This window comes from Podarcis pityusensis, assembly GCF_964106645.2.
Source record: "Podarcis pityusensis genome assembly, chromosome: 12".
Classification (NCBI taxonomy): domain Eukaryota; kingdom Metazoa; phylum Chordata; class Lepidosauria; order Squamata; family Lacertidae; genus Podarcis; species Podarcis pityusensis.
Genome location: NC_138037.1, coordinates 212888 through 236249, shown reverse-complemented (window position 1 = coordinate 236249; position 23362 = coordinate 212888). Strand labels below are relative to the sequence as shown.

The window sequence follows — 23362 nt, the reverse complement described above, 5'->3', positions numbered from 1 at the left end:
AATAAAATAAATAAATAAAAATAAATGTGATAGCTCTCATTGGAGGATGCGTCTCTGAAATCTCTGCCAACGTGGCCGTCATTTCAGCCATCTACAAGACTCCACAGGTAAGCTGTGTGCATGAGTGTGTGGAGATTTCACAACTGTGACACACAATCTAGATGCCCACAAAGTTTTGAAAATTTTCCCTGATATATTTTCTTTAATGAACAGTTTAAATGTGGACTAAGTGTTAGCTTATCTAGCGAATACATAGCTCTTTAGAAAACAGTACTCACTGAGTGTTCAGCGATGGCTTAACATCAAATGGAGGGAGGTTAAATGGAGTCCCCCTAAAAACTATATTCTGGGACTGAACTGAAATTTTGAATCAATGACTCAGATGAAAGACTGGAAAGAATCTATATCAATGTGCAGCTGGTAAAAAAAGTGGAAGGGTTATTAACATTTCTAATGAATTGGACACAGTATTCCAAGTATGGCCTGGCCAAGGCAGAATAGTGATTACTAAGGCCAAGCATGGGTTTCTCAAAAATAAGTCATGCCACACGAATCTCTCTTTTTTTATGGAGTTACAAGCTTAGTAGATCAGGAGAACACTGTAGACATAGTGTATCGTGATTTTAGTTAGACTTTTGACAAAGTCCCCAATGAAGGTTGTTAAAATTTGTGTGGAGCAAGATAACTGTTAAATAGATTTGTAGCTGGTTGACTGACCAAACCCAAAGAGGACTCATTAATGATTCCTTGTCATTCTGAAAGAAAGGGACAAGTGGGGTGCTGCAGGGTTCTGTCCTGGGCCTGTTGTTGTTCAACATCTTCATAAATGATTTGGATGAAGGAATTGAGGGGATGCTCATCAAATTTGCAGATGACACCAAACTGGGAGGGGTAGCTAATGTTGCAGAAGACTGAACTGTGATTCAAAATGACTGTAACAGGTTGGAGACCTGGGACCAAGCTTAAAAATGAATTTCAATTGGGACAAATGTAAGGTTCTGCACTTAGGCAGGAAGAACCAGCTGCAGTGGTATAAGACGTGGGACACCAAGCTTACTAGCAGTACACGTGAAAAGGATCCAGGGGTCCCATCTCAAGGACTGTAACATGGAAGATGGAGCAAGCTTGTTTTCTGCTGCTCCAGAGGGTAGGACCTGAACGCTGCAATTCTATGAGTCTAAGCAGGATGTTAAACATGACAACCTGCTGGATTCTCTGGAACATTGTAATTAAAATTATCTTGCAATGCTTCTCAAAAATGGCCCTGCAACTCTGTGATTCACAGGTGTAGCATGATTTTCTCCATCTGAAAAAATATTCATGCATTTTATTTCAACTTACTTATGGATCATTTCTGCCAGTACAAGGTGCCAAAAGGCTGTTCCCGTTTTTGTACCAGAAGGTCCCAAATGAAGCCCACCAGCACAAGGGAGTGGTCTTGTTACTTCAGCATTTCAAATGGACATGGATTGGGCTCTTGGCTGTGGATGATGACAAAGGGGACAAGTTTTTACAGACAATTGTACCAATGCTTTCGCAGAATCATATTTGTTATGACTTCATAGTCAGAATCCCAAAATAGAATTATGTGGATGAAATGCTAGAATTAGGCATTGAAAGTCTGAGAAACTATGTAAGTGCCTTTCAGAGAAAAGCCAATGTAGTATTTATTTATGGAGAACCTCCTTCCTTTATGATTTTGAGAATTATGCTGTTGGGAATACCATTATATTATTCATCACCACCTCTGGGTAAAGTCTGGCTTGTTACATCCCACTGGGATTTTGCATCACAATCGCTTCACAAACAGTTTGATATACAAACTTTCATGGCTCCCTAACCTTCACTGTTCACTCAAACCAGCTGGTAGGATTCCAAGAGTTCCTTCAGATGATAAGACCTTCCTGGGCCCAAAGAGATGGTTTTATCCAGGACTTCTGGGAACAATCCTTCAGCTGTTCATTAAAACTGCCTAAAGGACAGGAGGAAGAGGAGAAGACAAGCTGCACTGGGGAGGAGAAATTGGAAAGCATTCCTGGAATTTTATTTGAAATGAAAATGACAGGCCACAGCTACAATGTCTACAATGCTGTCTATGCTCTGACACATGCTTTGAATGCTATATACAAATCCATCACCAAACACAGAAGACTGGGAGGAGACAGACTGGCATTTCAGAATGTGCAGTCTTGGCAGGTAATTACAACTCTTTTTAAAAGTTTTTATTAATATTTTTCAAATTGATGCATTTCATTAATTTTACAGTCATTTAAACATTACAAAACTTGAATTCCTTCCCCCACTTTCTGCGCTTCCTTAAATTTATTTTTTAATATCTTCTGCATATCCAAATTCATTCAATTATCTACTTTAAATATATACTCTTATGAAACTGCAGGTTATTACAATAATCCTGCCAATGTTTTATCTGTTTGAAATTTATCTGTAAATATTCAATAAACCATTTCCATTCTTTTATAAGAAGTTAGCTTGATTTATTCTTCTTCTGGTAAGTTTCACTATATCTGCATAGTCCATAAGTTTTTGTATCCATTCTTCCTTTGCTGGGACTTCTGCTTCTTTGAATTTTGGGGCGAGTAGCATTCTGGCAGCTGTAGTAACATACATAAATAAATTTCTATACAATTTAGGTAGTTCTGTCCTATAATTCCCAAAAGAAAAGCTTCTGGTTTCATGAACTTTCACCTTTTTGTATCATAAATAAGCGTGGCAGCCAAAAAATATTATCATGACCTTCTAAGTGTAAAATATTGAATTCTCTAACCTCATCCTTTCCTTCAACCAACAAAGACAGCTTGCCTCATAATATAATCTCATATCTGGTAGGGGGACACCTCCTCTTTCTTTTGCATCTATCAATATTTTATATTTTATTCCTGGGTTTTTCTCTTGCCAAATATATTTAGAAATATCTTTTTGCCATGCATTGAAGCAATCTGTCCTGCCAATCTCTGGAATAATTTGAAACAGAAATAACATTCTTGGCAACACATTCATCTTTATAGTCAACATTTTACCTAATAATGAAAGATTCATTCTGTCCCAAATTTGCAAATTTCTTTTAATATCTTCCCAGGTTTTTAGATAATTGTCTTTATAGAAATTTTCTATTATTTTCTGTTACCCATATACCTAAATATTTAACCTTTCTTTCAATTTTTAAACCAGATACATCTTGTAATTTGTTTTTACTCTCCTCCATATTTTTAACCAAAAATTGTTTTTTTCTTTATTAAGATTTATTATATTTATTATATTTATCTTAAGACCTGCTACCAAATGTTGTTATCTCTGGTAATACTTTGGGGGTTGACTCTATTGGTTCATCTACAGATATCACCACGTCGTCTGCAAATGCTTTTAATTTATATTGTCTCTGTTCCACTCTTACACCTTTAATATCTTGATTGCAACTTATTATTTGTGCTAATACTTCTAAAACTATTATAAACAACAATGGTTGTTGTTTGTTTGTTTGTTGTTTATAATAGGTAATTACAACTCAAAACTTTTTTTTTTAAAACCATGCTAAATTTTGTTCCAAAGTCACTCTAGTTTTGCAGAATCCAATTCCATTTAAAATAAACAAATGTGTGGGGCTTTCTTTTATGTTCCGTTTTCGACTAAAGGAACCAAAATGATATCAAGGCATATCAAGTCACCATGTTTTTAAAATAAAGAATGAGTATGAGAGGCATTTGTGAACCTCACTTAAATCATTGCAGTACCTTGATCCCCTTGTTCATATTTTCGTTCAATCTAGGTGCATCAGTTTCTAAAGAGTATGGTAATCAATAATAGTGCTGGAGACACAGTGCGCTTTGATGAAAATGGTGAACAAGTTACTGGATTTGATGTTACAAACTGGGTGATGTTCCCCAATGGCTCTGTGGTTCGAGTCAAAGTTGGAGGACTGGAACCTCAGGCTCCTCTGGGCAAAGAATTAACCATTCATGATGACCTGATTGTTTGGCATCCAAGATTTAATCAGGTGCGACACAGCTACAAATACTTGTGTATATAAAAGGGGGGAAAACCCATTTTTTAAATCAGTTTATCATTTGACATGCTGTTCAGCTTCTGAATGATTCTAGTTAGCATTATATATATATAGCAGCTCCTTCCCTTCTAAGTAAAAGAATATAAATTGTTTGGCAGCTAAACAGGTGAGCCATAACTGCAAACACTTCCATATATGAAATGAAAAGGACCACTTGCTGTTCTCTGAGCTGGGGACGAACCTCTGGCCTCAAGCGACTCTTGGGGGATGATTCTCTCTCCTCCTCCAGCCTCACGGGTTGCTGGGGGCTTAGTGCAAACATCTTGTAAGGTATTTCCAAATTCTGGACATGATGACAATAATGCATTTTTAATGGTCAGTCTCACCAAACCAATGAAACAAATTTGTGGAAGCTGATTCAGATCTGATCCTTGCTTACTCTTCATTTACCCCTGCCCCTCTTGGGGCCGCCTGGTTCCTGTTGCTCCATTGGTGAAGCCAGCTCAGTTCTAAGTGAATGAGAGAGACTCAAGAAGTGCTCTTTTCAACCTCCCATTTTAAAAAAAAATGTGGTTAGGTTTCAAGAGGGCATAACTCTAACCATTGATTTTGAATGTTGTTACAGTTTTCCAATCATATTTGGAAAAAAGAAAGTTGGTTCCATCAGAGAAAAATTAGCCACTGCCTCCATTTGTTTTCCTCTCCCAAAGCCCTTCTGGTTGAATAATATATGACATTAAAAACCAAGAGAAAATTAGGTAAACTTCATGCACAGGATTAAAAATAATTCAGTATCAAGCATAAAATAGCAGAGAATCAACTGAAAAAAATGTGATACATGATATGTAAAATAATATATTCATTCTGAAGCAAGGTAGTCTATCTAATGTCTACTGAATGCAGTTTCAACCCTGGTGAGGCTCATCCTCAAGCCCACCGAGTGGCAGTGAAGTCAGCCAAGAAGGGACTTCCGGAGGCGGCGCCAGCGGTCGATGGCGGATTTCCTCAGTTAGAGGGAATTAGAGCTACGAAAAAAAGGGTCGGATCCTGCTTCGGCGCAGCGGGGGACCCTTAAAAATCACAGGCGGGGGAAGCCTGTGAACCTGGGACCCAGCGGGCACATTTGGCACCCCCCCAACCCGGTAAGAAGCCCGGCAACGGGCTTGGAAGCGGAGCGGGGGAGAGCGCTGTGCTGTGGGCTGTCTGCTCGTTTGTGGTGTGAAGCCGCAAGCTGTTGACCGGAGAGCGCTGCTGTCAGGGGTTCAGGAGCAGAGGCACAGGAAAGGGAGGAAATAGAGAGCGAGGGGGAGGAGTCCGAAGGAAATGTTAGCGATGACAGCGGTCCGAGGTCTCTGAGTCTTTCCAGCGAATCGGAAGATTCACAGAAAGGGGCTCCCATGGTCAGAGCAAGGGGGGTGCCTAGGGGGACACCCCAGGAAGAAGGGGCCAGAGGGGACTCAGAGAGCAGCAGTTGGAAATCAGGACCAGCGTCCACACCAGAGTGCAGTAGGGGGGAGGAGTCCCAGGCATCGGGATCAGGCGGCGCACTGCCAGTGGGAGGACATGAGTCAGGATTGGCCACGCCTCCATCGGGGAGCGAGGAAACGGTCGAGAGGAAGGTTGAAGGCTGGGCGCGCGCGCCAAGTTCAAATGTACAGGAGGGCGGCGCAGTTGGCAGCCCGGATAGGGAGCCAGGTCCCAAAGCCCGCCGAAAAGAGGGGGAGGAGTCAGGGGGGTCAACGTCAGCGTCAGAAGAATCCAGGAAGGAAGGGACCCCGGGGGGTAGCAGGACCCAGAGGAGAAAGGAGAGACGCAAGAGGTGGAGTAAGGCTAGAATCTTAAACTGGTGTACAGGAGGCGGAGACTCAGATGGAGCTTCGCCGATCTAACCCCTAGACGTAGAGCTGGGGCGCTGCGGCTTGAAAATGGAGACTGTACTTCAATAAAGACTTTTGTACCTTACTGCCGGCTAGCGTTGGTCCTCTGTGAGCTGGGACCTGGAGCCAGCTCTGACAGCTGCCTTTCTTCCTTAAAATCCGGACCTGAAAATCAACGATCCGTGAGTAGGATACAATCTAAATTGGAACTGTACAAAACTGGAATCTGGCCGAAAACGGAAAGAGGTTTAAAAAGGAAGTCAGCCTCTTTCTTTGTAGATAAAATAAAGCATTGAATTTGAAAGCGGAAGCAATTGAAAAGTACGTTTTAGCGGACTTTAATCCAATCATCCAACCTGGACTTTTCCCTTTATAAATTGAGGGAAAAGGAGGGAGAATTCTGGATGTGATCTCTTCATAAAGAGTGGAAAAGAAGGGATTAATCCACCACTCAATTCCCTGGGAAAGGATCTCCAGATCTCAGGAAAGAAAGAGAGGTACTGTCTTGTAATATATTTTGACAGCTAGTCCTGCACAGGAAATAAAAGTTTGGACAAATTATGTGAATATATATCTCCCGGTCCTAAGTTAAAAATTGTGAATAGACTGTTTTCTTCCTGAATAAACTAGGGGGGCTTAAAAAAAAAAAGAAATTAAAGTATCCAAGAACTTTTATGACTGTTACAGTGTCCCCCTAGTGGAACTTGGAATTGTTACAACTTGTTATAATTGAAACTGTAGCAGACTTGAGGAGTTCTCACACTGCTTGGCAGGAAATTTCCACTGTTGAATTTCAAATACGTGACTGACCTTGAGCATTATCTAAGGAATGGCAGATGGTAAAGAGAAGGCGGATGCTTCGACTACAAGATCGGGGAGGGCTATTCGCACAGAAGAAGGATTACAAAGGAGATTTTCGGCCTCAGGCCCTTCTGGAACCTCAACAACAGCCTCATCGGCACAATTAAAGGTAAAAAGTACGACAAGTGAGGATGCCTTTGCTCAAGTTTTGGCCAAAGTTAATGAATCTTTAAATAGAATAAGTCAACAAGTAGCAGAGGCATCTGATAAGATTGATCAAAACACAATAAGTATTAACCAGAATACAGCAAGTATAAATAATTTGGGCCAAAAAGTAAATACTAACACAGAGACTATTCAGAAATTATTAGAGGAATCGGCCTCAACACGCCAGATTGCTGAAGAGGCTAAAGAAATTGCCACAACTTCTGCTACTGAAGTTAAAGAGGTTCAAGAGGAATTACCAACACTGCATAAACAACTGGAAGACCATAAACTAACCCTGTCTATGATAGATTTGAAGGAAAAGCAAGTGAATTTGCGGGTCAGATCGGTACCTGAGGTGGAAAAGGACAATCTAGCTGAATTTCTCACGCGGGAATTTTTGGACTTTTGGGATCCAGAACTGGCAAAAGACAGTTTTAGAATAGTAAATGCTTTCAGACTTGGGAGAAGAGGAGAGAAGAAGGTGAGAGACTGTCTGATTACTTTTCGAACAAAAGAAGAGAGGGATAAGATTTTGGGCCTACATTTCAAGAAGACACTGGAAATCCATCGGACAAGGGTGGAAATATTCAAAGATATCCCGAAATATCTTCTGGATCTCAGATCAAAATATAAAGACCTGGTTACCCTGCTGAGAAGGAACAATATCAACTTCAGGTGGGAACTCCCTCAAGGCCTGTCTTTTAGCTACAAAGGAAAGAAGAGGAAAATAAGATCGGAAGACGACAAAGATAAATTTTACAGGGACCACGGAGAAGACTTACAAAAAGAACTATTTCCGGAACCAAAAGACCGTTCGAAAGAAGGGATACCACCGACGGATGAGGAACAGGCACTAGGTGCAGTAGGAGGAGAACTAAAACAATAACATCATGGCCCTGCAACTTTTAACATGGAACTGTCGGGGTTTGAATTCCCCTCAGAAAAGGAAGTCAGTATTTCATATATTAAAAAAGGAACAATTGGACCTAATTTGTTTACAAGAAACACATATGTCAGAGCTGCTTCCAGATCCTAGCTCACAGAGGATCACGCTAGCCAGCGATCATTAAATAAAAGTCTTTATTGAGTTACAGTTTCCATTCTCAAGCTGCTGCGTGCAACTCTACGTCTCATGGTTAGATCGGCGAAGCCCCATCTGAGTCTCCGCCCTTTGTACACCAACTTAATATCCTAGCCTTGCTCCACCTTTTCCGCCTGACTGTTCTTCTCTGGGTCCCTCTGCCCCCCGGGGTCTCTTCCTTCCGGGATTCCTCTGACGCTGACGCTGACCCCCCTGACTCTTCTCCCTCCTTTCGGCGGGCTTTAGGACCTGGCTCCCTTTCCGGGCTGCCTACTGCGCCACCTTCCTGTGCATTTGAACTTGTCGCACGCGCCCAACCTTCCACCTTCCGTCTGACCGTTTCTTCGCTCCCCGATGGAGGTGTGGCCACTCCTGACTCGTGCCCTCCCCCCTGTTGTGAGCTGCCAGCGCTTGATCCCTGGCGCCCTTCCTCTTCCCTGCTCTCTGGCGGTGACGCTGGTCCTGATTTCCAACTGCTCCCCTCTGAGTCCCCTCTGGCTCTATCTTCCTGGGGTGTCCCCCTAGGCTCCCCCCTTGCCCTGGCCACTGGTGCTCCTTTCTGTGAATCTTCTGATTCACTGGAAAGACTCGGAGATCTCGGGTCGTCGTCATCACTCATCTTTTCTTCTGCCTCCTCTCCCTCGCTCTCTGTTTCCTCCCTTGCCCTTGCCTCTGCTCCTGAACCCCTGACATCCATCCCCCCCTCGAAGCCCCCTCTTCCCCCCTCCCCTCCTTCCGGTGCGGGATCTGGGTGCTGCCGTGTCAGGGGGACGAATGTCGGATACAGTTCGCTTCCCGTGGCGGGCCGCCATCCGAAGTCTTCCGGTTCTTCCTCCCTGCTCTCGTTGACGACGGTCACCTCCGCTTCCATCTCTGTGCCGCCGTGCTCGAAACCCGGGTCGTCCCCGAAAACGTCCATGTCCGTCTCTCCTTCGTTGCCTTCAGGAGACGTTGCTCGTCCTGGACCCTCCAGCCACCTTCTGCGGAACTGCTCCTCTGGTCGATCATCCCACCAATACGAGGGTTCTGAAGCAGATCCCGAGGGTGACCCCTCTGGGGAACGGGCGTCTCGTGTCGGTTCCTCGTCCGAGTCGAACCCCCGGAACGTGCTGGCTGAAAGCGTGGGCGTGAAAAGCCAGTCGTCGAAAAAGTCTGCTGGCATTGGCCTATGTGGGAAGAGGGCATGAAACTCTTCTTTGAGCAGAGGTTCGTCTAAAGCGTAGCCCGGCACCCAGCTGTTGGCACTGGCCGGGGTGCCCTCCTTGGCGAGAAGGTATTCTACCCCCTCTTCCCCCCATCTGGAGTCCAAAATCTCCGTGACTTCGTTGATGCGCTCCTCCTGTGCCACTCCCCCTTGCCCGGTTCTCTCTCGGAGCGGACCCGGTGCCGTTCCTGGTTCCTGAAACCTGTGAGGTGCCTTGTAGGGAGTGAGCACCGATCTGTGGAACACCGGATGCATTCTGGAACCCTCCGGAAGAGCCAGCCTGAAAGCCACCGGGTTGACCTGTTCGTCGACTTGGTAGGGCCCCAGTTGTTTATGCCCTAGTTTCTTCTTCGCCAACGACCTGGCCGGCACTGCGTGGGCTGCTAACCAGACCCAGTCTCCCACAAGGATCTCTTCGCCAACCCTTCTGTGTTTGTCCGCTTGTACCTTGTATGCGTGTTTAGCCAGCTCCAGGTGCCGCCGCAGCTGATCGTGGACCTCCTGCAACTCCGACGCGAACGCATCTGCTGTCTGCGGCTCCCCCTCCCCCATTCTTTCCAGTCCCGGGAAGGTTCTAGGGTGCCTCCCGTTGTTGGCGAAGAACGGCGTGACCCCCGTGGACACGTGCTTCGTGTTGTTGTAGGCGAACTCGGCGAGAGGCAGGTAATCCACCCACGTCGCAGGCTGCTGATTCGCATAACATCTCAGGTACTGCTGCATGATGGCATTGACCCGCTCCGCTTGCCCGTTGGTCTGCGGGTGTCTAGCCGACGCCAGGTTGATCTTGACGTTCAGGAAGCCCATCAGCCTCTGCCAGAAGTTCGAGATGAACTGTCGCCCTCGGTCGGACAGAATAGACCGCGGCAGACCGTGAACCTTGAACACGTGGTCTATGAACAGTTTGGCGGTTTGTTCCGCCGTGGCCACCTTCGCACACGGAATGAAATGTGCCATCTTGGAGAACAAATCCACCACCACCAGCACAGCCGTCTTGCCCCTCGAGCTGGGCAGATCCGTGACAAAGTCCAGGGCCACTCTCTCCCATGGCTCGAACGGAGTTTGCAGCGGTTCCAGCAGTCCGGCCGGCGGTCTGTGCACTGGTTTGGACCTCTGGCAGGTGTCACACCTCGCCACGTAGTCCGCGACTTCCCCTCTCATTCCGGGCCACCAGAAGTCTCTGGCTACTAATTCCACCGTCTTCTCCTTGCCAAAGTGCCCGGCAGTGGGCGCGTCGTGCAGCTGCTGCAGTACCTTGGCGCGAAGTTCGTCTCCCGGCACGTAGATGGCCCCTTTACGGATGAGCAAACCATCTCGCAGCTGGAACTCGTCGGTCGCTGCCGTGCCCCTGTGCACCTCTGCCATCTTTGCTTGCGCGAAGGAGTCATCCTGCAACGCTCGTCGCACCGCATCCAGGTCAACTGTTGCCGCCGCGCACGCCCACACTGTCGGTGCGAAGATGTGCATGGCGGCCGCTGGCGTTGCCTCCTCCAGATACTGTGGCTTACGGGAGAGAGCATCCGCCATGATGTTGGTGTCCCCCGGGACATACTCTATTCGGAAGTCGAAATTCGCAAAGAACTCAGCCCAACGTATCTGCCTCTGGTTCAGGAACTGTGCCGTGCGCCAGTGCTCTAGATTCTTGTGGTCCGTGCAGACCTGCACCGTGTGCTTGGCGCCGATCAGGAAGTGCCTCCACGCTTTGAACGCTGCATGAATGGCCAGCAACTCCCTGTCCCAGATGGTGTAGTTCTGTTCGGACTTGCTGAGCTTCCTTGAGTAAAACGCTCCCGGCCTCCAAACCCCCTGCGGGTCTTTCTGCAGCAGGACTGCTCCCACGGCTCTGTCCGAAGCGTCTGTCTCCACCCTCATCGGCCTGCTGGGGTTGACATGAAGCAGCTGCTCTTCCGACGCGAAGAGACGCTTGAGTGCCTGAAAGGACTGCTCCGCCTGCTCTGTCCAGATGAACTTCTTTTTCTTGGAGCTGAGCGTGTCCGTGATGGCCGCTGTCTGCATCGCAAAGCCTTTGATAAACTTGCGATAGAAGTTCGCGAAGCCGACAAACCGTTGGACCTCCTTCCGGTTGCGTGGGCTTTTCCAATCCAACACTGCTCGGACCTTGGCGCTGTCCATGGCGAGCCCTTTATCAGACAACTTGTAGCCCAGGAAATCCACCTCGGTCACGTCGAATTGGCACTTCTCCAGCTTGGCGTAAAGCCTATGTTGCTGTAGCCTGCTCAGCACTTCCTTGACGTGTCTGTCATGCTCCTGCTGCGATTCCGAAAAGATCAGGATGTCATCCAAGAAACAGACGCACGTCTTGTAGAGGAGCCCCGCCAACACGTGATGCATGAAAGCTTGAAAAACGTGGGAGCCATTTTGCAATCCAAAAGGCATAACTCTATATTCGTAGGTGCCCAGGGGCGTGAACATGGCTGTCTTCCACTCATCTCCCTCCCGCATGCGAATGAGGTTGTATGCCCCTCGCAGGTCCAACTTGGTGAACACTCTGCCCTTCCGTACCTTTGCGAGGAGGTCGTCGATTCGGGGCATGGGGAAGTCCGATGGCTTGGTCACACTGTTCAAGATGCGAAAGTCCACTACAAGTCTTTTTTGGGGCGTGTCCCGCTTCTTAACAAAGAATACCGGACTGCCCCCCGCTGCCTTGGACTCTCGGATGAAACCGCGCTCCAAATTATGATCTATGAACTCTTTGAGTTCCTGCAGTTCGTCCTCAGACATGGAATACAGCTTCCCTTTGGGTAGCGCCGCCCCCGGCAGCAGGTCAATTTTGCAGTCATATGGTCTGTGGGGGGGTAGCCTGTCTGCCTCTTTCTCGCAGAAAACCTCCAAAAATTCTGCGTACTTGTGGGGGACCGCTTGCAGCGTGCCTAGCTGCAGCTGTGACTCCTCTTCCCCTCCTTCCTGCCTGGGCACGATGCAGTGTTCAGCGCAAAAGGAAGAGCCGAAGGTCAGCCGCCTCTGGTACCAAGCCAGCGTCGGGCTGTGCTTGTCCAGCCAACTCATGCCCAATACAATGGGCGTGTCCGATAGTTGAGTGACATTGAAGCTGATGATTTCCCTGTGATTCCCAAGTCGCATCACCATTGGTGGCGTCTGCTTCACCACTTGCCCCCCTAGCAGCTCCCTGCCATCCACCGTGACAACCTGCAGGGGCAGCGTGGCAGGCAGCAACTGTATAGCGTGCCGGTCAACAAAGTCCTGCCCTATAAAGTCCGCATTGCTTCCGGAGTCAATGGTGATTGGCACGTCCATGGTGATTCCATTGGGCAGCTGGAGCGACGCGGTGAGCTTCACTACCGGTTTGGGCGGGAGGGGGTCCATGGGCTGTAAAATCTCTGGGGACTGCTTCACTGACACGTCTGGTTGGGCCCCAGTGCCTCTTCCTCCAACCAGACTCCTTCGTTTCCCTGCTGTGGTTGTCCTTGCTGCGTTGCTGCAGTTACCATTGCTGAGGCTGCAGTGTGCTTGTGGAGCCTCTGGGGACACTCTTTCGCCATATGCTGTGGATCATCGCAGATGTAACACTTCCTGTTCCCTCTAGGAGGCTTCGCTTTCACTGCTGCCGGTGCTAGGGCTCTGGCTGCTGACTGAGCCCTTGCACCTCCAACCTCCATAGGTTCCGCTCCTCCTCCTGGCGGAGGCGTGGATTGCGCACGCGCTGCTTCTCTGGGAAGGAAGGAGGAGCCCCTGGCTGGTTCGCGCCCTCCACGCCCTTCGTCCCTGCTCCACGGACGTCCTTCCAGCCGCACCCCCACCGCCAGCGCCCTCTGAACGATCTCCTGCGTGGTCCGGGGTCTCTCCCCCCTCGCAATTTCATCTTTAACCGAGCCGTGCAATCCCTCCCAAAACAGGTCTCTTACAGGAGCCGAATCTCTGTCCCATTCCAGGGCACTGACCAAAGCGAAAAAGCGGGCATGGTACTGCCTTACGCTGGCCCTCCCTTGCTTCAGTCCATGTACCTCCTGCCGAGCAAGATCCACGTCAATGCTTGATAAAAAGCACCCATCCATCGCTTTAATAAAGGCATCCGCATTTTGGAGCGCTGGATCATTATCTCTCCACAAATTGCGCAGCCATGCTTTAGCATCTCCATGCAAATGGGACATGATGAATCCCACCTTCTCTTGCTCATCTCTAAAGTCTTTGTTCAGCAGTTGCAGTGCACACATTACATCTGCTCTAAAGTTGGGGTACTGTTGCAAATTCCCATCGAAGTGAGAGACCAGACCGCCTGTTCGTCTCCCCAACCCAATCCCCTCCGGTTTGGGTGTCAGTTGCCCTTGCTTCGTAAGCACTTCCAACCTGACCTGGAGATCCCTGTAGGCGGCAGCTGCGTCCTCCTCTCTCTTCCTGGATGCAAGAGCCTCGGCATTCAGTCGTGTCACTGCTTCTCTGAGTTCCACTATCTGCTGTTCGGCCGTCATGTTGTCTGCCGTTCGTGAGCTCGCTAGTAGGCACCCGCTTTCTCTCCTCTCCTCGAGGACGTAGATGCCCACAATCTTGTGATGGGGCTTACTGTCAGAGCTGCTTCCAGATCCTAGCTCACAGAGGATCACGCTAGCCAGCGATCATTAAATAAAAGTCTTTATTGAGTTACAGTTTCCATTCTCAAGCTGCTGCGTGCAACTCTACGTCTCATGGTTAGATCGGCGAAGCCCCATCTGAGTCTCCGCCCTTTGTACACCAACTTAATATCCTAGCCTTGCTCCACCTTTTCCGCCTGACTGTTCTTCTCTGGGTCCCTCTGCCCCCCGGGGTCTCTTCCTTCCGGGATTCCTCTGACGCTGACGCTGACCCCCCTGACTCTTCTCCCTCCTTTCGGCGGGCTTTAGGACCTGGCTCCCTTTCCGGGCTGCCTACTGCGCCACCTTCCTGTGCATTTGAACTTGGCACGCGCGCCAAACCTTCCACCTTCCGTCTGACCGTTTCTTCGCTCCCCGATGGAGGTGTGGCCACTCCTGACTCGTGCCCTCCCCCCTGTTGTGAGCTGCCAGCGCTTGATCCCTGGCGCCCTTCCTCTTCCCTGCTCTCTGGCGGTGACGCTGGTCCTGATTTCCAACTGCTCCCCTCTGAGTCCCCTCTGGCTCTATCTTCCTGGGGTGTCCCCCTAGGCTCCCCCCTTGCCCTGGCCACTGGTGCTCCTTTCTGTGAATCTTCTGATTCACTGGAAAGACTCGGAGATCTCGGGTCGTCGTCATCACTCATCTTTTCTTCTGCCTCCTCTCCCTCGCTCTCTGTTTCCTCCCTTGCCCTTGCCTCTGCTCCTGAACCCCTGACAACATATAACAAGATTACACAGGAAATTGTTGATAAATAAAAGACTTGGTCAGGAATTTATTTCGTCAGATAAAGTTAAAAAGAGAGGGGTTGTGATCTACGCAAAAGACAATTTATCACCAAAATTCGTTTTTAAAGACGACCAAGGAAGATTTGTGGCAATTGAAATTCAAACACAAGGAGAAAAATTTTTGATTGTAGGAGTTTACGCACCAAATGACGGGAAATCTGATTTTTTTAAGAAGTTGCATGAGACCTTGATGGACCATATGGATTACAACATGATTTTGATGGGAGATATGAATGGAGTGGTATCTACTTATATGGACAAGGCACAAAGACAGGTAGTCACCAAAGATGGTAGACTACCGAAAACCTTTTTTGATATGACAGACAACTTGGACTTAGTGGATATTTGGAGAATTAGAAACCCCTTGGCTAAAGAGGGAACTTTCTTTTCTGAAGCCAAAATGACTTGGACAAGAATTGACCAAATTTGGATAACTAGAGGAATGGCACCAAAGACAAGAAAGGTGGAAATCTGCCCGAAAATTTGCTCCGACCACAATGCTGTTAAGATGGAAATGAGACTAACACCAACTGGCTCCTTCAGATGGAAGATGAATGACACCTTATTTAGAGATGAAGAACTTGCTGCTGAAATGGAATACTCAGGATGAAACGGTAAAATCGGCTATGATTAAATGGGCACAGGACATTGGACATAACATTATGTTTGCTGACTGGGAACAGTTGTGGACCACGGGTATGAAATTTACGGCATATAATGCCTTAAGAGAGAATATTATGAAAATGATGTACAGGTGGTACATAACCCCAGTCAAGCTTGCAAAAATCTATCACCTGCCCGATAACAAATGTTGGAAATGTAAAGAAACTGAAGGTACATTTTTTTCACCTTTGGTGGACGTGCCCAAAGATTAAGGCTTTCTGGGAAATGATATATAATGAATTAAAAAAGGTATTTAAGTATACCTTCCCTAAGAAACCAGAGGCCTTTCTCCTGGGCATAGTCGGCCAAATGGTGTTAAAAAAGGATAGAACTTTCTTTATGTATGCAACAACAGCAGCAAGAATACTTATCGCAAAGTATTGGAAGACACAAGAACTTCCCACGCTGGAGGAATGGCAGATGAAACTTATGGACTATATGGAATTGGTGGAAATGACTGGCAGAATCCGAGACCAGGGAGAAGAGTCGATGGAGGAAGACTGGAAGAAATTCAAAGACTATCTTCAGAAACACTGCAAAATTAAGGAATGTTAGAGTGATGATGGACTGAAAACAAGTGGTTTCCAGCTGCACAGGTTAAAGTTTTAAAAGGGGAAACTTTAAAGTTATATGATATTAAGATTAAAGGATTAGGTTTTAAAAAAAAAGTTGAAGTTATATATTATAACATTTTATTAAATTAAAGATTGGGATTAAAAAAGTGGAAAAGAAACTGCTGGACAAATAATGTGGATTGGAATACAAAAGAGGGAGGTATGAGGAAGTCCAGAAAATAAGTAACTTAAAATTGGAAATGGAAAAGAGAGTTTGTTTTTAATTGTTTTGTGTCTATATTGTTAAGTCTTGTACTGTTTTTTTTGTGTGTGTTGTTTTTCTTTTTCTGTTGTTTAAAACTTTAATAAAAAATTATTTTAAAAAAAATAAAAAATGAAGGCAGCCAAGAAGGCATCCTTGCTCCCAGGAGGTGGAGGTGGAGTGGCAGAGCTGAGCCGTTGGCTTCTTCTTTAGTCTCCCTTTCACGTGATACAGAAGAAGGCATCTCTCTTATTCCTCATCTCCCTGTTTCTGCACAGGTGCTGCCTGTTTCTCTGTGCAATGACTACTGCTATCCTGGCTACAGCAAGAAAAAGAAGGAGGGAGAGAAATTCTGCTGCTATGATTGTGTTCAGTGTCCAGAAGGGACGATCTCCAACCAGAAGGGTAGGAAGCTATATGTACATAGATACTAATAATTTTCGATAATGTAGCATAGTAATTATTTATTTGAAGAGTCCTGACAATATCTTACACTGAATTGCTGTCCATTGTGCCTTACCATCACACAGAGAAACATTTAGCTATTACAAAGCATGAACTCAAACATGAACACGTGAACACAGAAAGATTCATTCTCACTACTGGGAATGCTTTTCTTGAAGTAGTTAAAAGAATTTCAGGAAGGTAGAAAATGAATCTGACTCTTCTAATGTACTGTTCAGGTAATAATTGGTAAATGTCTAGAAATAACCAGCTTTTCATTCCTCCCCTCAGATATAGAAGCTTGTATCAATTGTCCAGAAGACCAGTATCCCAGCAAGGACCACAGTCAATGTATTCCCAAAGTTCTAAGCTACCTCTCTTACAAAGAAAATTTAGGGATTATCTTGGCTATCTTGGCCATTTCTTTCTCTTTCATCACAATTTTAGTGCTGGGAAGTTTTGTGAAACTCAGGAACACGCCCATCGTCAAGGCCAACAACCGGACCCTCACTTACACTCTCCTCATCTCCCTTCTTCTTTGCTTCCTCTGTGCTTTGCTCTTCATTGGGCAGCCAGGAAAAGGGATCTGCCTTCTACGCCAAATGGTCTTTGGCATCGTCTTCTCTGTGGCTCTTTCCTGCGTATTGGCAAAAACCATCACCGTGGTTCTGGCATTCATAGAATCATAGAATCATAGAATCATAGACTCATAGAGCTGGAAGAGACCACAAGGGCCATCGAGTCCAACCCCCTGCCAAGCAGGAAACACCATCAGAGCACTCCTGACATATGGTTGTCAAGCCTCTGCTTAAAGACCTCCAAAGTAGGAGACTCCACCACACTCCTTGGCAGCAAATTCCACTGTCAAACAGCTCTTACTGTCAGGAAGTTCTTCCTAATGTTTAGGTGGAATCTTCTTTCTTGTAGTTTGGATCCATTGCTCCGTGTCCGCTTCTCTGGAGCAGCAGAAAACAACCTTTCTCCCTCCTCTATGTGACATCCTTTTATATATTTGAACATGGCTATCATATCACCCCTTAACCTCCTCTTCTCCAGGCTAAACATGCCCAGCTCCCTTAGCCGTTCCTCATAAGGCATCGTTTCCAGGCCTTTGACCATTTTGGTTGCCCTCCTCTGGACACGTTCCAGTTTGTCAGTGTCCTTCTTGAACTGTGGTGCCCAGAACTGGACACAGTACTCCAGGTGAGGTCTGACCAGGGCAGAATACAGTGGCACTATTACTTCCCTTGATCTAGATGCTATACTCCTATTGATGCAGCCCAGAATTGCATTGGCTTTTTTAGCTGCCGCGTCACACTGTTGGCTCATGTCAAGTTTGTGGTCAACCAAGACTCCTAGATCCTTTTCACATGTACTGCTCTCAAGCCAGGTGTCCCCCATCTTGTATTTGTGCCTCTCATTTTTTTTGCCCAAGTGCAATACTTTACATTTCTCCCTGTTAAAATTCATCTTGTTTGTTTTGGCCCAGTTCTCTAATCTGTCAAGGTCGTTTTGAAGTGTGATCCTGTCCTCTGGGGTGTTAGCCACCCCTCCCAGTTTGGTGTCATCTGCAAATTTGATCAGGATGCCCTTGAGTCCATCATCCAAGTCGTTGATAAAGATGTTGAATAAGACCGGGCCCAAGACAGAACCCTGTGGCACCCCACTAGTCACTCTTCTCCAGGATGAAGAGGAACCATTGATGAGCACCCTTTGGGTTCGGTCAGTCAGCCAGTTACAAATCCACTGAGTGGTAGCATAGTCAAGACCGCATTTTACCAGCTTCTTTACAAGAAAAATTCATGGCAACCAAGCCAGGATCTGGGATGAGGAAATGGGTGGGGAAAAGACTGACCATTTCAATTGTCCTCTCCTCCACCTTCATTCAAGCTGCCATTTGTGCTCTGTGGTTAAGTACTTCCCCTCCATTCCCAGACAGGGACATGCAATCCTTGAATGGGAAGATCATATTGGAATGCAATGAGGGTGCATCTACCATGTTTTACTGTGTCTTGGGCTATATGGGTTCCCTGGCCATAATCAGCTTCATTGTGGCTTTTCTGGCCAGGAAATTACCTGATAGTTTCAATGAAGCCAAATTTATCACTTTCAGCATGTTGGTGTTTTGTAGTGTTTGGTTGTCCTTTGTTCCAACCTACATGAGCACCAAAGGGAAATACTTGGTGGCCGTGGAGATCTTCTCCATCTTATGCTCTAGCGCTGGCTTACTGGGTTGCATCTTTCCCCCCAAATGTTACATACTTTTGTTGAGGCCTGATCTGAACAACAGAGAGCAAATAATGGCCAGAAAAAGCGAGAAAATGTAAGTTCATCTCCATGTTATGCTCACTTAGAACATTCACTGGAAGTCCATATCATGATATTTTAAAATATTAGTGCTTTAATAAAAAGAAGTCCTTGCTCAAATGTATCCTTCTGAGTATAGTTGTACTAGACACACATTAGGTCAATGCCCTATTTTGAATTGACTTACATACACCCACATGCAGACAATTCCAACAAGAAAGAAAAGTGGGACTCATCTAAAGAAACCAGTGGGGTTGCATAAGGAACTTACAGAAGAGCTGAGAGTTAAAGAAGGGCATGCATAAGAAATGGAAGAAAGGGGGAATCGCAAAGGAGGAGTATACATGAGTAGCCAAAGTTTGCAAAGTGAAGGTCAGGCTGGCTAAAGCTCAGAATGAGCTCAGGCTTACAAGAGAAGTTAAAAATAATTTTTAAAATATTTTTTTGTCCATGTCCGAAGTAAGATGAAGAACAAGCAAGTGGTAAGTCTTCTGCGGGAAAAGACAGAGAAATGCTATTGGGTGACAAACACCTACTTTGCCTCTGTCTTTGCCCAAAAGGAAAGTGATGCCCTACCTGGTGATGACACAATAAGTGATGCAAGGAGGGAGCTGCAACCCAAGATAGGAAAAGGGGTGGTAAGGGAACACCTAGATACTTTAAATGAATTCAAATCTCCAGGGCCTGATGAGCTGCATCCAAGACTACTAAAGGAGTTTGTGGGTGTAACCTCAGAGCCTCTGGCTATAATCTTTGGGAATTCTTGGAGAACAGACTGGAAGTGGGCAAGTGTTCCCATCTTCAAAAAAAATAAAAAGGAGGGGGAGAGAAGACTCAGCAACTACCGACCAGTGAACTTAACATCAATACCAGGAAAGGTCCTAGAACAGATAATTCAACAGTTGGTCTGTGAGCACTTGGAAAAGGATGCTATGATTACTAAGACCCAGGAGGGGTTTCTCAAAAACAGGTCATGCCAGAAGAATCTCATTTCTTTCTTTTTTAAAAAAAGCTTGGTGGATCAGGGGGATGCTGTGGACATAGTGTATATTGATTTCAGTAAGGCTTTTGACAAAGTCCCCACTGATATTCTTGCAAGGAAGATGGTAAAATGTGGGTTGAATGTGGTAACTTTTAGGTGGATTCGTAGCTGGTTGACTGACCAAACCCAAAGAGTACTCACTAAGGGTTCCTGGAAAAAGACAAGAAGTGTTCTCCAAAACACATTGAAGGGGAAAGGACAGCCTCAGAACAATATTTCTCCCCTGCAACCTACCCCAGAGATTTGCCCTCTGTTGAAGAAGCCTTTCAGATAGTGGTGGAAATAAACTTTAAGCTGCTTTGAAGCCACCATGTCACTGCTTTCCTTTAGAGGGATATTGAACACAAGGCTGGGATGTATAGGAGAATAATGAATTTGCAGTCCTTAGCTTGGTTCCTACCCTGTAAGGAACAGACTGCAAATGGAGTGAAAGTAGAAGCCTAGAAAGGAAGAAAGGGGGCATATTTCAAGGGATACAGCCCATAAATTCTCCCCAAAACACCTCCCTCCATGGAAGCAGAAAGAAGATCCTTTCATCCAAAAGAGGATAAAACCACCCCCAGAAGCCCCCAGTAAGTTCTCCATGAAAAGACGTCTGGGATGACCCAAGCCCCAAAATTCTAACAGTCCAAGCTGCATAGCTGCACAGCCACATTGTGCTCCATAAAGGAAAGGGTGGTCCCTCCCTCGACACCCCCCCCCCAGCTAAAAATGGCAGAAATTTGTTCCTTCTTCAACACAGAAATGTAGGAGTCACCCGAAGAAGGGGCCAAGATGGACATACCTCTCCCCACTCACCAAATAAGATGTGAGATGCCCTCCTTCTTATCTATATGAAACCACTGGGAGACCTCAGCAGCGGGTTGGGGCTGAGTGTTCATCAATATTCAGATGATACTCAGCTCTACCTCTTGTTTAAATTGGAACCAGTAATGGCAGTGAAGGTCCTATGTGAATGTCTGGAAGCAGTTGGAGGGTGGGGCTGGTTAATGGATTGAAACTGAATCCCAACAAGACAGAAGTACTGTTTCTGGGAGACAGGGGACGAGCAGGTGTGGGGAAACTGTGCCCCTAAAAGACCAGGCACACAGTGTGGGGGTCATTTTGGATTTACAGCTGTCCATGGAGGCGCAGGTCAACTCTGCGTCCAGGGTGACTGTCTACCAACTCCATCTGGTATGCCAGCTGAAACTCTACCTTCCTGGCCACTGTCTCGTCAGAGTATTACATGTTCTGGTTTTCTCACATTTGGGCTAAAAGATCTACAATGACTCTCAGTACATTTCCCAGGACAATTCAAAGTGTTGGGGTTGATATTTAAAGTCCCTCACAGCTTCGGCCCTGTGTACCTGAAGGAGTGTCCCCACCCCTTGGTCAGCCCATACACTGAGGCCCAGCTCTGAGAGCCTTCTGGTGCTTCCCTCACAGTGAGATTACAGGGAACCAGGCAGAAGGTTTGTGGAACTATATAAATTATCATCTGAAGGCAGCCGTATCCTGGGAAGCTTTTTCATAAAGACCAAGCGGGCTTTCTCGCGGGAAGACACTTGTCTGACAATTTGAGGAATATAATTGATATTTTGGAAAAACTAGAAGTGAACATAAATACTAAAGCAGTTTTGATATTTGTGGACACGGAGAAAGCTTTTGACAACATTTCTTGGAGTTTTATGAAGAAGAACCTACAGGGTATGGGGGTAGGCCAAGGCTTTGAAAACGGTATAAGTGCAATTTATTCAGAACAAAAGGCTAAATTAATTGTAAATAATGTGGTGACGGAAGAATTTAATATAGAAAAAGGGACATGACAAGGCTGCCCAATTTCCCCACTGCTTTTTATTTCGGTCCTGGAGGTTTTGCTGAACATGATTAGAAGGGACCAGTTGGTTAAAGGTATACAGGTTGGAGCCAAACAGTACAAATTGAGAGCATTTGCAGATGATTTAGTATTGACGTTACAGGAGCCAGAATCTAGTACCAAAAGGGTTTTAGAACTGATTCAAGAATTTGGTCAGGTTGCAGGATTTAAATTGAATAAGTTAAAAACTAAGGTTTTAGAGAAAAATTTAACACCAATGGAGAGAGAGAGGTTTCAGAATGTGACAGGTTTAACAGTGGTTAAGAAAGTTAAATACCTGGGGATTAACATGACAGCAAAAAATGGGAATTTATTTAAAGATAACTATGAAAAATGTTGGGCTGAAGTGAAAAAAGATTTAGAAATTTGGTCAAATTTGAAGCTTTCACTGCTGGGCTGTATTGCTGCGGTAAAAATGAATGTATTGCCTAGAATGTTGTTTTTGTTTCAAACATTGCAAATTGTGGACAAAATGGACTGTTTCAAGAAGTGGCAGAGAGATATTTCTAGATTTGTCTGGCAGGGCAAGAAGCCCAGAATAAAATTTAAAATACTAACAGATGCAAAGGAAAGAGGTGGATTTGCCCTGCCAGACCTTAAACTTTATTATGAATCAGCAGCTTTTTGCTGGTTGAAAGAATGGCTGCTTCTTGAAAACACTGACATTTTGGATTTAGAAGGTTTTAACAATGTATTTGGATGGCATGCATACTTGTGGTATGATAAGGTCAAAGCACATAAAGCATTTAAAAATCATATTGTCAGGAAAGCTTTATTTAATGTTTGGATAAGATATAAGGATTTATTGGAAAATAAAACCCCAAGGTGGCTGTCACCGATGGAAGCTAAAGCCCTGAAAAAGCTCAATATGGAGGTCAAATGGCCGAAATATTGGGAAATTTTAGAACAAGGTGGTGATAAATTGAAACTGCAGAGTTTTGAAAAAAATAAAAAATAAAGTGCGAGACTGGCTTCATTATTATCAGATAATGGAGGCATACAATTTGGACAAAAAAATTGGCTTCCAGGTGGAAAAATCAAAATTAGAAACAGAACTGTTAGAAGCCAAAATTAAGAATTTGTCAAGAATGTATAACTTGCTGCTGAAATGGAATACTCAGGATGAAACGGTGAAATCTGCTATGATTAAATGGGCACAAGATGTTGGACATAATATTATGTTTGCTGACTGGGAACAGTTATGGACCACAGGTATGAAGTTCACGGCATGTAATGCCCTAAGAGAGAATATTATGAAAATGATATACAGGTGGTACATGACCCCAGTCAAGCTTGCAAAAATCTACCATTTGCCCGATAACAAATGTTGGAAATGTAAAGAAACTGAAGGTACATTTTTCCACCTTTGGTGGACGTGCCCAAAGATTAAGGCTTTCTGGGAGATGATATATAATGAATTTTAAAAGGTATTTAAATATACCTTCTTGAAGAAACCAGAGGCCTTTCTCCTGGGCATAGTCGGCCAAACGGTGTTAAAAAAGGACAGAACTTTCTTTATGTATGCTACAACAGCAGCAAGAATACTCATCGCAAAGTATTGGAAGACACAAGAGCTACCCACACTGGAGGAATGGCAGATGAAAATGATGGACTACATGGAATTGGCGGAAATGACTGGCAGAATCCGTGACCAGGGAGAAGAGTTGGTGGAA

At 45.6% G+C, this 23362-nt stretch overlaps 1 protein-coding gene across 2 annotated transcripts in view; it reads left to right on the top strand.

The window, feature by feature from the left end:
* Nucleotides 1-1356: 1356 nt before the first annotated feature.
* LOC308459778 (vomeronasal type-2 receptor 26-like) overlaps nucleotides 1357-23362 on the top strand; it is a 33095-nt gene continuing 11089 nt past the window's right edge. The window contains exons 1-4 of one of the 2 annotated variants that reach the window (XM_080975452.1): nucleotides 1357-2196; nucleotides 3785-4012; nucleotides 16317-16443; nucleotides 16569-16833. In XM_080975452.1, coding sequence (XP_080831578.1) covers nucleotides 16736-16833 — 98 coding nt within the window. In that variant the 5' untranslated portion in view covers nucleotides 1357-2196; nucleotides 3785-4012; nucleotides 16317-16443; nucleotides 16569-16735. The remainder of the gene's footprint in view (nucleotides 2197-3784; nucleotides 4013-16316; nucleotides 16444-16568; nucleotides 16834-23362) is intronic. The other variant, XM_080975453.1, reaches the window with a different exon arrangement.